The sequence below is a fragment of the Eptatretus burgeri genome, chromosome 15 (assembly GCF_056783735.1).
Source record: "Eptatretus burgeri isolate ZD-2024b chromosome 15, Ebu_testis_v1, whole genome shotgun sequence".
Lineage (NCBI taxonomy): Eukaryota > Metazoa > Chordata > Myxini > Myxiniformes > Myxinidae > Eptatretus > Eptatretus burgeri.
The window spans coordinates 42,715,164-42,728,789 of record NC_140975.1 but is presented as its reverse complement, the minus strand read 5'-3'; the positions used below and the strand labels follow the sequence as shown (position 1 = coordinate 42,728,789).

The 13,626-nt window shown below is 45.3% G+C and overlaps 1 protein-coding gene and 2 long non-coding RNA genes across 13 annotated transcripts in view; 2 read left to right on the top strand and 1 right to left on the bottom strand.

The window, feature by feature from the left end:
• The window catches only part of ENDOV (endonuclease V), a 78,565-nt gene extending 76,817 nt beyond the window's left edge, over window positions 1-1,748 (top strand). The window contains exons 6-7 of one of the 3 annotated variants that reach the window (XM_085858133.1): window positions 129-257; window positions 829-1,748. In XM_085858133.1, coding sequence (XP_085714259.1) covers window positions 129-257; window positions 829-948 — 249 coding nt within the window. In that variant the 3' untranslated portion in view covers window positions 949-1,748. The remainder of the gene's footprint in view (window positions 1-128; window positions 258-828) is intronic. The other 2 variants (XM_085858131.1, XM_085858132.1) reach the window with 2 other exon arrangements.
• Window positions 141-9,688, bottom strand: LOC147012049 (uncharacterized). The gene is made up of 3 exons (XR_015051948.1): window positions 9,500-9,688; window positions 1,371-1,447; window positions 141-275 (listed from the first exon to the last, which is right to left on the bottom strand). It is a non-coding gene; the product is annotated as an uncharacterized LOC147012049 (long non-coding RNA).
• The window catches only part of LOC147012047 (uncharacterized), a 66,470-nt gene continuing 58,696 nt past the window's right edge, over window positions 5,853-13,626 (top strand). Inside the window, exons 1-3 of one of the 9 annotated variants that reach the window (XR_015051945.1) lie at window positions 5,853-6,018; window positions 9,845-9,959; window positions 10,083-10,131. This is a non-coding gene — a long non-coding RNA (uncharacterized LOC147012047). Of the gene's footprint in view, window positions 6,019-8,571; window positions 9,536-9,733; window positions 9,960-10,082; window positions 10,372-13,626 lie in introns of those variants that run through there. The other 8 variants (XR_015051947.1, XR_015051942.1, XR_015051946.1 and 5 more) reach the window with 8 other exon arrangements.

Below are 13,626 nucleotides of genomic sequence, written 5' to 3'. Positions count from 1 at the left end.
GAGTAGATTTCTGTTTATTTCACAGAGAGACTTGGTATAAGGCATGACGGAGAGCAAGCAAGTGCAGCAGACAATGTTGGATCTGGTTGAGGAACAAAACCTGAATATCGGCCTTTTTGGTGTTGCAGGCCCTGCTTGGCTGCTCTGGCTGCTCCAACCCTGTGTACATCTCGGTCGGTCACCGCATATCGCTGGACACGGCAACCCGACTCGCCCTTGCATGCTTCCGTTACCGAGTGCCAGAACCCATTCGGCAGGTGAGGATATTTGTTGCGCTGAAAGAAAAGTGAGGGTGGTGGGAGAAGTGGCAATCGTGTAACAAAGGCAAATCAAAATTGAGTTCGATTATGGAAAATCAAGACCATAGACGGACTAAAAGTGGTGAGAAAGAACAAAATGCAGGTCGTGTAGTGTTTGCCAAAGGACCTCAGAAACCTTGGGTACAGTTTATTAAAATTTCAGAGGTTGAGGGTTCATGATTTAACCTTCCCTCCTGATTTCCTTCAGCAGAGTGTAAAATACAATTGCTTTCCCAAAAGTTTGAGCCAATAATGAGATTGCCTATGAATGTTGGCTAAATTGCATTTGTTAATAAAAACAACTTGTAGCAATGTATATTCACAGGCTGGTTGGTGTCGGTGGTAGATAGGAGGCAATGAAGGTTTTGAAGGAATATGGAGGAAACTAATAACGAATGCATTTAGAAAACGACATATGTAGAATGGAGATGGCATTGAAAATTGATTGGGGAATGTCGGATAGTTATTTGGGGAAAGCTCGGAGAATTTGCAAGGAATCGATGGGTGATGTGTCGCTCAATGTCCATAGGCTGACATTCGTTCACGAGAGTTTCTTCGTCTCCGGGAGCAAGGTGGGGTGAGTGTTGACCAGAGGAGGAAACTCGGTGCCAACAACAACACAGCTGATCAGCGACATGGGGTGGATTGAAGGATAAAGCAAGCACTTCTGGGTATGGAGTACAGCCACCGGATCGACGAATTGTGCAACATTTTAAACCTGCAACTATCTTTCTTGATTTAAATTTGGGGGTTTTTTTTTTCCTTTTAAACTTCATCAAAAACTTCTTTTTTTTTCATTTATTTTCATTTATATCAAACATTTCAACTTTTTCACTTTATTTGTTTCAAAAACTTTACATTATATAAATAAATACAAGGTTTTAAGCTTCTTTTTTCTGATCATCTTTATTTGACAATATAATACAGGATTTGTTTCCTTATAAGGAACTTCCACACTGGAGGAGATCATTAGGCTCATCAAAGTGTAAGGTGGTATTGCCAAATTATGGTTGTTTTGTCCATGCTCTATCCTTTGAAATACTGAGTCTCAAGCAAGGAAGGAGCACGTACCATTTATAGTGCTTGGTATCTGCTCAGTGCTCAGCCAAGGTTCGAACCGCTGACCTCCCAGACTCGGACAGGATGCTCTGAAATAAGGAATCGGTATGCTAAACATTCATTAATGACCTATCTATCTATAATAACAAATGTCAGTGTGTGTCAGTCAGTCCCATCTCCTCCATAACTCTAAAACCATGAAACCTTGTGACCCCAAAATTTGCATGCATACTAAGGGAACTCTAAGGTAGCGCACATGAATGAAAATTGGGTGTTTTTTTTTTTTTTGTATACCTTGGTCGAGGCTCGTATGAGAGCAAACACATAACTCACAGCAAGGAGGCATGAGACAAGAGGGGCGGGAGTGGAAGGGACAAAACAGTGGGGAACAGACACATTAGGTGAACTGTGGAAGGGAGAGGGATGGGGATGGGACGGGGAACATGGCGAAGAGAAGATGGACATTACAGGGACTTTCAGGAAGGAAAGCAGGAGAAATGAAGGAAGTGGCTGGGTGGATTATCGGGGGTAGAAAAGATCGAGGATTTGGATGGGGGAAGATAAGAGGTGGTGGTGAACAGCTGTTTTGAAAGCCTGGAGGGAAGAATGGGAAAGAATAGAGTGATGAAGTTTATTCCAAAGGCGGGAAAAAAGAGGAATGAAAGAGTGAAGATGAGCAGTGATTCGTGATTTTGGTAGTTTTACCAGAAGGGGGTTGTTGGCGGACCTTGAGTGCCTTGTGGAAATGTGGTGGGGACAAATCGCAGAGAGAGCAGGGGGGGCAAGGCTGGAGAGGAGTCGGTAGAAGACAGAAAGACCACCGACCAACCTGCGGTGATTGAGTGAGAGGCCCAAAGACTCAGCTTCATTGCGGGAGATGCCGATGATCTTAAATGCCCTGGTTTCGACAGCGTTAAGCCGAGAAAGGTGGGAGGCAGGAGCACCAGCCCAGAGGGGAGAGCAGTACTCCATCAGGCTACGGACAAAAGCTCTGTAAGTGGTCAGGAGCTCAAGAGGGCCGAGGAAGGACTTGGCACGACGGAGGATTCCCAGTCGGCGACTGGCTTTTGAGGCGAGGTTGGAAATGTGACTTTCCCAGGAAAGGTCATGGCAGATAGTGAGACCTAGAAGCTTGAAAGAAAAGACTTCTTCCAGAGGATTGTTGAGAAAGTGGATGGGGGGGGTTTTGTAAACGGTCCTTTCGAAGAGACATAGTGAGAGTGTGAGATTTGTCTGGATTGAAAGACATGTTCCACATGTTAGACCAGTTTGTGATTTTATCCAGATCTGCAGTGAGCGAAGAAGCTGCTGCTTGCCGGTCTGAGGGATGACAGATGGTACGGCAGAGGGTGGAGTCGTCGGCAAAGAGAAATAGAGGATTTTCCAGAGAGTCCGAGAGATCATTGATAAAAACTAGAAAAAGAACAGGGCCCAGAACGCTACCTTGAGGAACTCCAGCCTGCACAGGAAGAGGGGATGAAAGAACTCCATTTAGGGCCACACGTTGACTGCGACAGGAGAGGAAGTCTGCAAGCCATGAGTGGAGATGGCCTTGAATACCATGGGAAGAGAGTTTGGTGAGTAGGGCAGGGTGCCAGACTGTGTCAAAAGCACGTGATATGTCCAGGGATACGGCTCGGATTTCCTGTCTGGCATTGGAGGACCTCCATCCATTGATGGGAGAGCAGAAGCAGCATATCCAGGGTAGAGTGACCTGGTCTGAAACCAAATTGATGATTGGAAATCAAGCCATTGGAGAAGAGGAAGGATTTCATATCTGAAGCGATGATGGATTCCATCACCTTGCTGATGATTGGGAGAAGGCTGATTGGTCTGTAGTTATAGGGATCTGTTTTTGCACCTTTTTTATGCAGGGCAGTGATGTTAGCAGATTTCCAAGCAGATGGCAGATGACCTTGGGCAAATGAGAGGGTGAATAGAACAGAGAGAGGGTGAGCAAGAGCAGAAGAGCAGGCTTTGAGGACACGTGGGCTGATGCCGTCTGGACCGTTGCAGAATCTGACCTCGAGGTTTGAAAGCAAGCTCTCCACCTTGTCAGGAGAAAAGGATACAGAGTCCAGGGACAGTTGGGTGCGACTGGGTAAAGTGGGTAGAGATAGTGATGGGTTTAGGACACAAGAATTAGCTGCAAACACCGAGTTTAGACATTCAGCTTTATCAAGTGTGGAATCAGCAGTGCGGCCATTTGAGGTAAGGAGGGGATGGAGGGGGAACATACACCAGAAACAGATTTGATTAAACGCCACCAGGATTTTGAGGAGGGAGAGAGGTTTGAGAGTTCAGACTTGAGATGAGAAAGATGTTGTTTTCTGGCTCTCCTGAGGGTAGATACACACTTGTTCCGAGCTTTGTGGAAAGAACTGAGATTGCCCTCAGTTGGGTTTGCTTTCCATGAGGCAAAGGCAAGTTGTTTCAGGACAACTGCCTCGCCACAAGCTTCAGTAAACCAAGGGCGGGAGGAAGGGTAAGACAACTGAACACGAGAGGGGATAAATCTGTGCATGAGGGAGAGCAAGTTTCTTTGAAAGAATTCCCAGTGATGAGTTGATGTTTGAGAAAGTAGTAATAGGAGACCAGTCTGTAAGTTTGATGGCTGCTCGGAGACCCTGCCAGTCGGCTTGAGTGAAATGCCAGACTCGACGGCGGTGAGGTGGTTCTCTGATAACAGCCAGAGAGATGTCCACTTTGACAAGGACGTGGTCAGAAGAACCAATTGGAGCGAAGGAAGAGCAGCAGATATTGTCAGGGAAATTTGTCAAAACCAGATCCAGAAGAGATGGAGTACCATTGGTTGAGATCCGGGTCGGGAAGTTGACAGATTGAGTCAGTCCCAATGAGTCGCAGAAAGCTTTTGCTGAGGTGCCATGGCAGGTGAGAGAGGTACCCACACCTAGTTAACTGGCGTGATGACAATTGAAGTCACCACATAAGAGGAAGAGAGAGTTTGGATGAGAAGATAGAAGATGGTCCATGTTTTCGGATAGTGAGGTGTAGATGGAGTCATCACTGTTCGGTGGACGGTACAGTACACATATAAACATGAGGTGGGAGTGGAGGGGAAGCCGAAGCCAGAGGTATTCCTGGGGGTGTGGGGGAGTGAGAGCAGTGCATGGAGAGTGAGGAATAGAGTCTTTGATGAAGAGAGCAACACCTCCACCAGGACGAGGCTCAGGTCTGTCATACCGTAAGAGGGAGTAGCCAGGGAGAGATACTTGGGAGTCAGACACGTCTTGGGAGAGGAAAGTTTCTGTTAGGCAGATAATGTCTGGTTTGTCAGTGGCAACCTGTATGGAAAGATCTGAAAGGTTTGAGCGAAGGCCCCGGATATTTGAGGTCCACACTTTTAATGAAGAAGAAGGGGAGGAGGCTTTGGGTGCAGGAGGTGGAGGGGGAGGGTAGGACAAGGGACGAGGGGGGCAGGTAAGGAGGGTTGCTGAAGGAGTGTGGGGTATTGCAGAACAGCGAGGGGAGGGGGCCGAATGAGGAGGAGAAAAGGCTCTGTGGTGCTGGGGGAGAGGGGGGACAAGAGACAAGGAAGAAGGCAGTTGAGGATTTGAGGAGGTGGAGTGAAGAGATGGAGGTGAGAGGGCAGTGGAGGGAGGCAGGTTGGTGGATGAGAGGGGGGGCAACTTTGAGAAGGAAGAGTGAGGGGGATGAAAGGTGGGAGAAAGGTGAGGGGGGAGTTTTTGAGAGAGGTGAGAGGGAGGCTTGGAGGGAGAAGAGTGGGATGGTTGCTTTGAGAGTGAGAGTGAGGGGTGAGGGGGGTGAGTTGGCACTGAAGTTGGAAAAAAAGAATGTTTGATGGAAAGCGAGCATCCATGGCAAACTGTGGTTTTTAAAAGTTTTAGGTCAGAGATGCGATTTAACACAATTCTTGATGGATGCAATGAAGGCGAATTCAGAGCATGGAGAGAAGAAGCGCTGTAATAGTTGGATTTTTTAGGCAAGGAATGAAGGAAAGGTCGAAATGAGAGCAGTCTGTTAAAATAGCAGAAGAGTAGTGCATTGTGAAACAGTAAAGAGTACCACATGTGTGAGAGAGGAAGGTGAAGCATTATAAGATCGTTTTTGTTGTTAAAAATAATGTATGAGAGAGTTCAACAGATTAGGTCATGGAAGTGCAAAAAAAAAAAAAAAAAAAAATCGAGGAAGAAGACGAGGAGGAGGTTAAGAGGAAGAAGAAGAAGCAGAATCGGGAGAAGGTGAGCGTGTTGTTGGGTATATATATATATATATTTTTTTTTTTGTTGTTAATATTGATATATGAGAGAGTTCAACAGATTAGGTCATGGAAGTGTAAAAAAAAAAAAATCGAGGAAGAAGACGAGGAGGAAGTTAAGAGGAAGAAGAAGAAGCAGAATCGGGAGAAGGTGAGCGTGTTGTTGTTGTAGTAGGGTATTATTTTATTTTATTTTATTTTATTTTATTTTATTTTATTTTATTTTATTTTTTTTTTCTTTAAGGTAAGAAAGAGATTAGTTGGGAGAATGGGGGATGTTTGGAAAGTGGGGAGGATCAAAATTGAAGGTAATGGGGAGGATAGAAATTGAAGGTAATGGGGACAAAAAACAAACAAAAAAAAAAAACTATCGAACACCGAGTGGAACCGGTAGGCCTCAAGCCTCGGCCTCAAGCACAGGTAAGAACGTCGACAAAAATACTCACAAAATAGCACGATTTTTGAAACAAAACCGAACTAGCAACACACAGTAACATGTAGAACATGTTACTGTGTGTTGTAACACAGTAACATGGGTGTTTGGGTAAATTTCAACACCCATTTTGAAGATTATAAACAGCCTTATTTGATTAACCTTTATCAAGGTGCCATCCTTGGTCAGCCCCTGAGTCAACCTTCTGCCAGCTTGCTGGGGGTCTTAATTTGCCATTTTGTTTGGCCTGCCCAACATTGCATTGACTTGGAACAGGCCGCAACAGTTTCTTAAGGATTTTTTTTTCTTCACTTTCCTCATATCACTCATATCATCGAATGTCTCTCATCATCATCATACCTACAAATCACTGGATACGTCGCAATGCTTATAAACGCATGGAGACGCAAGTGCTCATAGCTTTCTTTCCTCTCTCTCTCTCTCTCTCTCTCTCTCTCTCTCTCTCTCTCTCTCTCTCTCTCTCTCTCTCTCTCTCTCTCTCTCTCTCTCTCTCTCTCTCTTGCTCTCCCACCCCCCCCTTCCCCGTTCGCACACCCTATTCCTGTAGTGTATAGCGACATGTGGTGAGGAATCGCTTCCCCCCTCTCCTCTCTTTCCCACCCTCTCACTCTCTCTCCCCCACCCTCTCTCTTTCTCTCGCTCCGTCCCCTTTCTAGCTCCCCCTTCCTTGCCCCTTCCCTCCTCACTCCTCACCCTTCTCTTCCCCCTTCAATCTCTCTCTTCCTACACCTCTCTCTCCATCCCTCTTTCTCCTGCTCCCCCCCACCCCTTCCTCACACCCTTCCCTACTGGAGTGTATAGTGATGTGTGGTGAGGCATCGCTCTCCTCCCTCCCTCTCCTCCCTCTCGATGGGTGGTATTTGCAAGTATGTATGTATATAGGTGTGTATTTATCACTGTAAATGCTGTACACCAAACTGGGTGGAATGTACTCGGGAGTAAAAGCAAAACCACATCAGGGGTGATACACCCACCTTCGGGGTTTCCTTCCTTACTCTTCAGTGTACATATGTTATTCGTGTTGCCGAACCCAGCACTTTCTCTAATGACTGCAATCCAAGGTTTGAGCTTCACGAGCCTGAACGAACGTACATGTCGGCTACCACTTGAATGGATCTTTGTCAGTTGGTGTCTGCGACTTCTGAGTGGCGTTACAGTGACCACATCAACAGCGTAACGTTTTTGAAACTTGTATTTCAAATAAACAGATTCAAAGTCAAATGAGGAAGTTCAACATTACATACAGTCTCCAACTCCGATTCCCGCGTTGAGTGTTTCTGCCACACAGTGTCCCAATCCTGCCGGCACAACTCACGCGTATTCACCTCGTCCACCGTGGCTGTCGAACAATCGAGCCTTGTCATGGTGTTCTCTCTCACACGCTGGCCTGTCCAGGATGATTCAAGAGCTCAAATGAATTTTTCCCCGATACACAATCTTAATGAGTTTTAATCAACCTGATTACGATTGGCTCCACGTATTAACAACTGCTCTGGACATGAACACCTCGTTTACTCATCATAGTTAAATTGAGCACGGGGACGATCGAAACACATGTCTCGTCACATGTCTCCCGGCTCCCTACCCCTCCCTCTCGTGGGTTTATATATAGGATCACAAAACAATCTCGTGCCTTCCAGCAAATGCGATTCTAGTCCATACTGGAAGTTTCATCTGAGAACGTTCCAGCACCTTCATGAATCTTACCTGGCAGTTTACAGTACAATACTGCCATCTACACTCAAAATTAGCTCATTACATCAAGCAGTTTATATTACAGTTTACCAATCTGTGCTAAACAAAACTTATAACATATAACTGTCAATTTTAATCGTTCTTTTACAGGCATTTACTAATGCTTACAAATACCACAATATCTAGCTTTTAACTGATAAACCAAAAAAATGGCTCTTCCGTCTTAATATTAGCAATGGTATGACATGACGTCATGCTGCACATGTGCTCCACATCGCTTCCACTGCTGGAGTCTTCCGTGGGCACACTCGGATCGATTAGAAACCGACATTGCAACAGGGCAGAAACAATTTGCTGGGTGGCAGACGACCATTGTTGCTCCCAGGTTGTGTTGTTTCGGCTGTTCACGATCTGTGCTTTGCTGCTTCACCAAGTCAGGACGTGTTTTGCATTATAACCGTATCTGGTTTGTGGTCACAAATAAATTATTGTGTCGTTTCTATTCCGAGGAACTCGTAACAAGGGTAAAACTATGGTAGACAGCTCCATTTTTTTTTTGTTTGTGACTTGTAAATTTCGGTTTCTAAGACATCCAAGTGTCTTCTGGCATTGGAGGTGATGTGGTGTGCATACCCAACATGATGTCATGTCATGCTGTTGCTCTTATTTGGTCAGCTGATTGACTATATATATATGTATGTATATATATATATATATATATATATATATATATATATATATATATATATATATATATATATATATATCTGAGTTTGCTTGCTTGCTTGATGCAAGCTTCACCCTTTTCTTAGCAAGAGGGCGTGGAAAGCTCCATCCCACTTAGCAAGAGAGCGTGGATAGCTCCATCCCACTCAGCAAGAGAGCGTGGAAAGCTCCATCTCACTTAACAAGAAGCCGGAAAGCTCCATCCCACTTAGCAAGAGGGTGTGGAAAGCTCCATCCCAATTAGCAAGAGGGCATGGAAAGCTCCATCCCACTTAGCAAGAGAGCGTGGAAAGCTCCATCCCACTTAGCAAGAGAGCGTGGAAAGCTCCATCCCACTTAGCAAGAGAGCGTGAGGCAGGAGCTAATTTCAGGCAAATGCACATGTGCAATCCAAGCTCCGGCCTCTCCCCAGCAAGACAAAAGTACGTAGTCGAACGTGAGGACGTCTATTAAGTACGTAATAAGACATCGTTTATCAAATTATCACCTGCATACGATACAATCTTTGCTTTCATGGAAGAAGTTTAACTCCACTTCAAAATCACATTCTATACCCACCTGTATGGTGAGTAAACAGCTGGTTTGAAAATAAAAGTAAAAACTTCCCAAAACCTTGGACAATTTACAGCCTTTATTGTTAATTAAATGAGCTGAAGACTATCAGCTAGAAAATAATGAGTGATACGTATGTGATGTCGTCCGATGAAAGGGAGACTGAGAAAGCCTGAGGTTTCATTTGATCAAGTCAGCATGAGATTTGAAATCTCTCCGAAATTGGAAGCGTCTCTAACCCTCATGTTGGCAGTCGTTGCGTGTTGTCAGAGTCCTTCGGTCGCGACACCTGTGGTGTGAGATTCTTCGGGAGATGAAAGTCCGTGAGATTTTATGGTGTTATTGCCACACATCGTGCCCTTTGTAAACACTATAAACGCGTAAATACAGACAGGCTTGTGTCAATCGAAATGTAAACAAGTTGGATCGCGAGGGACATGCGTTGTGTTTGCTGTTTCGGCGTATTACCGGCACCTTTCGGTCCACTCGATCCAGGGATTCCGCGGCCAGGTGAGGAAGGACCATCAAGCCAGTTGGTTACCATAGTCACCCGATGGTCCCATATTCAGCATCTTGCAAATCAGAGACCAATGAGAGACCGATGGCCCGTGAACACATCCACGGCTTACAATGCCAACTTTCCCCTTTGACTATTTACTCAGCTTATAGTGCAGCGAACATCCTTATAACCTGCTTGTTTCACACCAGGTCAGGTAGAGCTCGAAATCTTCATTTCTACATATTCCATCCTGCAAAGTGGTTTGCTGCGCTGGATTTTTCATTAGAGGTGACGTGAGAATGACGGGTTATTTACTGCAGGCGCTCTGCCCGAGGTGCTGTCCAATCGAACCATGATACTGCGGACTTTGAACGGAGTGGAAGGTACTGCATTGCTTGTGCTCAGAGGTGCAACAGCGAAAGCAATCTTCGAAAAGTTGGTGGTTCTGAATTGTGTTTTTCATAATTTTTTTTGGAAGATGATGATTGGTCTCGGTCGATAATCGAATGTCATGGTTGTAGCATTATTTTAAAACGTTCTTTTCTTTCTTTTTCACAGGTATCGAGCCTCATGGAAGATCAGCGATTGTGATGTTTACAATGTTCGTGTAAGTTCAAAATATATCGTCATTGTTAGCAAGTAAGTTGTGAGTGGCTTGCAATTACCAGGCAGACAAGCTGTGGAGGGGTTTACTTGGTTGGGGGATGGAGGTGAGGAGGAGAAGGCAGATGTGATATGTGTTTAGGAGTGTAGATGAAATGTGGGGTGTGGTTTGGCAGAAAGGTTTTTACTCATTCCAGCCTCTGGCCATGCCAGATGACAGCAACAAGACCTTTGTTTGGAAACATTTAATGAACCAATTTATTTGCATATTTCTTTGTGGGATTACTCAGATTCTTGACACGTAATTTTGGAAACAAAGCATTCAGATCATTTCTCTGTTAGTCACATCAGGTTTCCACCTCATTTTATCCATGAGTTTTTGAGGTCATTTATCCACAAAGTCATCCTGTTATACGAGATGGAAATCTCAGAACAGCCGATAGGTCTGCACACTCCCCTCTGAGCTGTCTAGCCTGGATTTGAATGTCGACCGACCCAGCTATAAACCGTCATCATAGTGTTTCCCATGCAGAGCGAGGGGATGGACGTTGAGCCGGAGGACCCATCTGCCCAGCACTGGTCGTTGGAGCACGTAAAAGTTCGCACAGCGTCTTTGGGAAGAGTAAGTGAGTTATCACTGGCACTCTTGTCAACTTCCAAAATGCTACCCATATTTGTTAGCAAATCGAACTCACTTGGAAAGGAAACGACAAACCACCCACAATGACCCTTACTAAGAGACTGCTTTGGCAGCACTGATGCTCTTTAAAGAGTCTGCAGGTACACGATGATTATGATGACGATGATGATTTTGTGGTCACACCTATAGATGTACATGAGGGTCCATTTAACAGAAACATATAAACAAGAAAGCAGAAAGAAGACAAGGATAATGCATGAAGAATGGGATGTTGAGGAGACAAAGAATCCACATGGATATGGCAAGATGGCCTCTTGGATTTCTTTTCAGATTTGCATCAGGCTTCTGTCTTTTCAAATGCAGTCCTGTTGAACCATGCAGCTTCTGCCTTGCCAAGGTGTGTGGTTTGTGTCGTTGCAATTCACGCTCCAGATTCCTAACTCGCGGATTGTAGGCGACAGTTAAAGCTATCATGAAAACAATGCATACTTAACGTCGAAATTCGGAAGAGAGTCAATGATGGCAAACTCGTTGGGCCAGCACCCCCACGCTACCAAAATAGTAGCCGTCAAGCAATGTCCTTCGTGCACTGACGTTCATTATTTTCTCGATTCCTTGGCCTTGCTCTTTATGCTCGTTACTTTTTCCCCCTCTTTATGGGTCCACCTCCCCTTTTTTCCCTCTTTTATCACAGTTTCATGTTGCTGTCAGCTATGATTGCTTTGACACAACCCAAATATATATCTGGCGTGGGTGGCCAGGTCCATTGCTCCAAGTTGCTTCGCAAATTGTATCCAGAATGTCTACAACTCCACTCGAGTTGTAAATATTTCAGTTGATCTTCATTGTCCGCTTGATTGCGGAAAGGACAGCCAATTAAACAGCCTGTCAAAGGAGACGGCGCTCCACAATGCAACGTGTTGCCTGTACATCATATCTGCAGCAGTTTGCAGTCACATTTAATCTTTTGGGGAAAGAATGTAGACGTGTTGAGAAAAAAAAATCTGGTGCAATCATATCCAGACCAAGTAAATTGAAGGCTAATATTATTGTTATTTTTATCTTGCCAAAACGAAGTTTTTGCAAGATATGTTAGTCAGCTTGTATGTTTTTTTGTTTTGTTTTTTTTTGTTTGTTTGTTTGTTTGTCTGTAATCACGTATAAATCACTCTGCAGAGCACAGTTATCATTGGAAATTTTTGTAACTTCGCATATCAGAGGCCTATAGAGGTCCCTTTCAGCGCATAAAATTTTGAAGGTCAAGGTCAAAGGTCAAGGTCACTTTGTCGCAAATCAGGGGAGTCGACGAAACCCTTATTTTTTGAGTAATTTTGATCGGATAGTCTTCAAACTTCATGGGAATATAGTTCATGGTCTGGCGCTCAGCTGATTAATTTTTGGTGGTGATTGGCCTTGACCTTCATGGTTAGCACCTAAGGTCAAACATATTTGACCCCAAGGTCAAATTTTCAAGTTTTAGGAACCATATATCGTGTAGTACCTCAAATTGAACACCTCGATGAGTGTTTTCTAGATATGTCAAGCTTAAGACATTATGACGTCATTTGGTGAGGTTATGAGGCAAATGCATATTTTTCATGGTTACTCTGTAGAACGATTCTCATCGGAATCTCTCGTAGGCAGATATTCCTCAAGGAGTCGCTCCTGGTGGATAGCAGCTCTGTTCACCTCAGTGTGACCTTAAAGAAGTCACACGTGGTCACCTTTTGGCAAGATACGGGTCACCCTGCGGGTGACATTGGTTTATTTTTTTGTTTGTTTGTTATTATTTTGTGTGTAAACCTGTGGCTGCTGGTTGCATCGTTGTTGAGAATGTGACTGTGCCATTGATGCAGTTCCCCCTGTTTCCAGTAAGCTGGTACTCATTTTGCTGACCTCGGAAGGATGACAGGCTGAGTCAATCCACATGGTGTCATTTAATGGCACGACTAAGACCCAAACTCAAGACCCCAAGCCAGTCACCTTAACCTTTAAGCCAACACCAGGTCTAGTAGATAACCCCTTAGTCACATTTACTCTACGGCTAGGATACGGCGGCTGTACCCCCCTGAATTGACAGAAACGTGCGGCGGCCGCAGAGTTTCTGAGGTGGCCTCAGGGTGGCCCTAGGGCGTATGGCTATCTTTTACAGGCCGTAGGGGTCTCCGTGGAATTATAGCGCGGAGTTATAACTTTTTTCATTTCTAGGTAGGCCGTAGCAATTCGACAAGCCATAGCCATGATGTAGATGTGTTCCACGTCGACCGTACCTAGGGCGTACGGTGGGCTTGCGTTATTCGTGTGGCTGCCATAGGCTCTTATCAATGAAAAATGAATTTTGCCAACCCCCAAAAAATTACGGCGGCCGCACTATCTCCACGGTCGCCGTAGGGTAGTCCTAAGGCATCCCTGTGTTGACCGTACGGTGGCCTTGCGGTCTGTGTGACTACCTGCGGGCAACGCAGGGTCGATGCACGGTTCCCCTCCGCCCGCCGTGCGTCCTACGTACGGCCTCCATCGCAGTCTGCGTTCACCGTGCGCTACCGCTAGAGATCAGAGTATAGGTGTTTGCCACACACATCATCACATTTCACCCGCCCGCCTCAGCTGCATGCGCAGGTAGCCCAGCCTCTGCGGTTGAGGAACAACTAGCGCCATCTGTATATAACCTGGTCCACAATCTATATGACAGATATGAGATATGATATACATATGAAAAAGAACTGATATATATACCCACTCGTTACCGTCCGTCTGGCCGCACGTTCACCTTAGGGCCCCCCTGCGGTCGCCTTGCGGGCACCTTGAGGCCACCTTGCGTCTGCCTTGAAAATTCTATGGCCGCCGCAGGGACGCCCT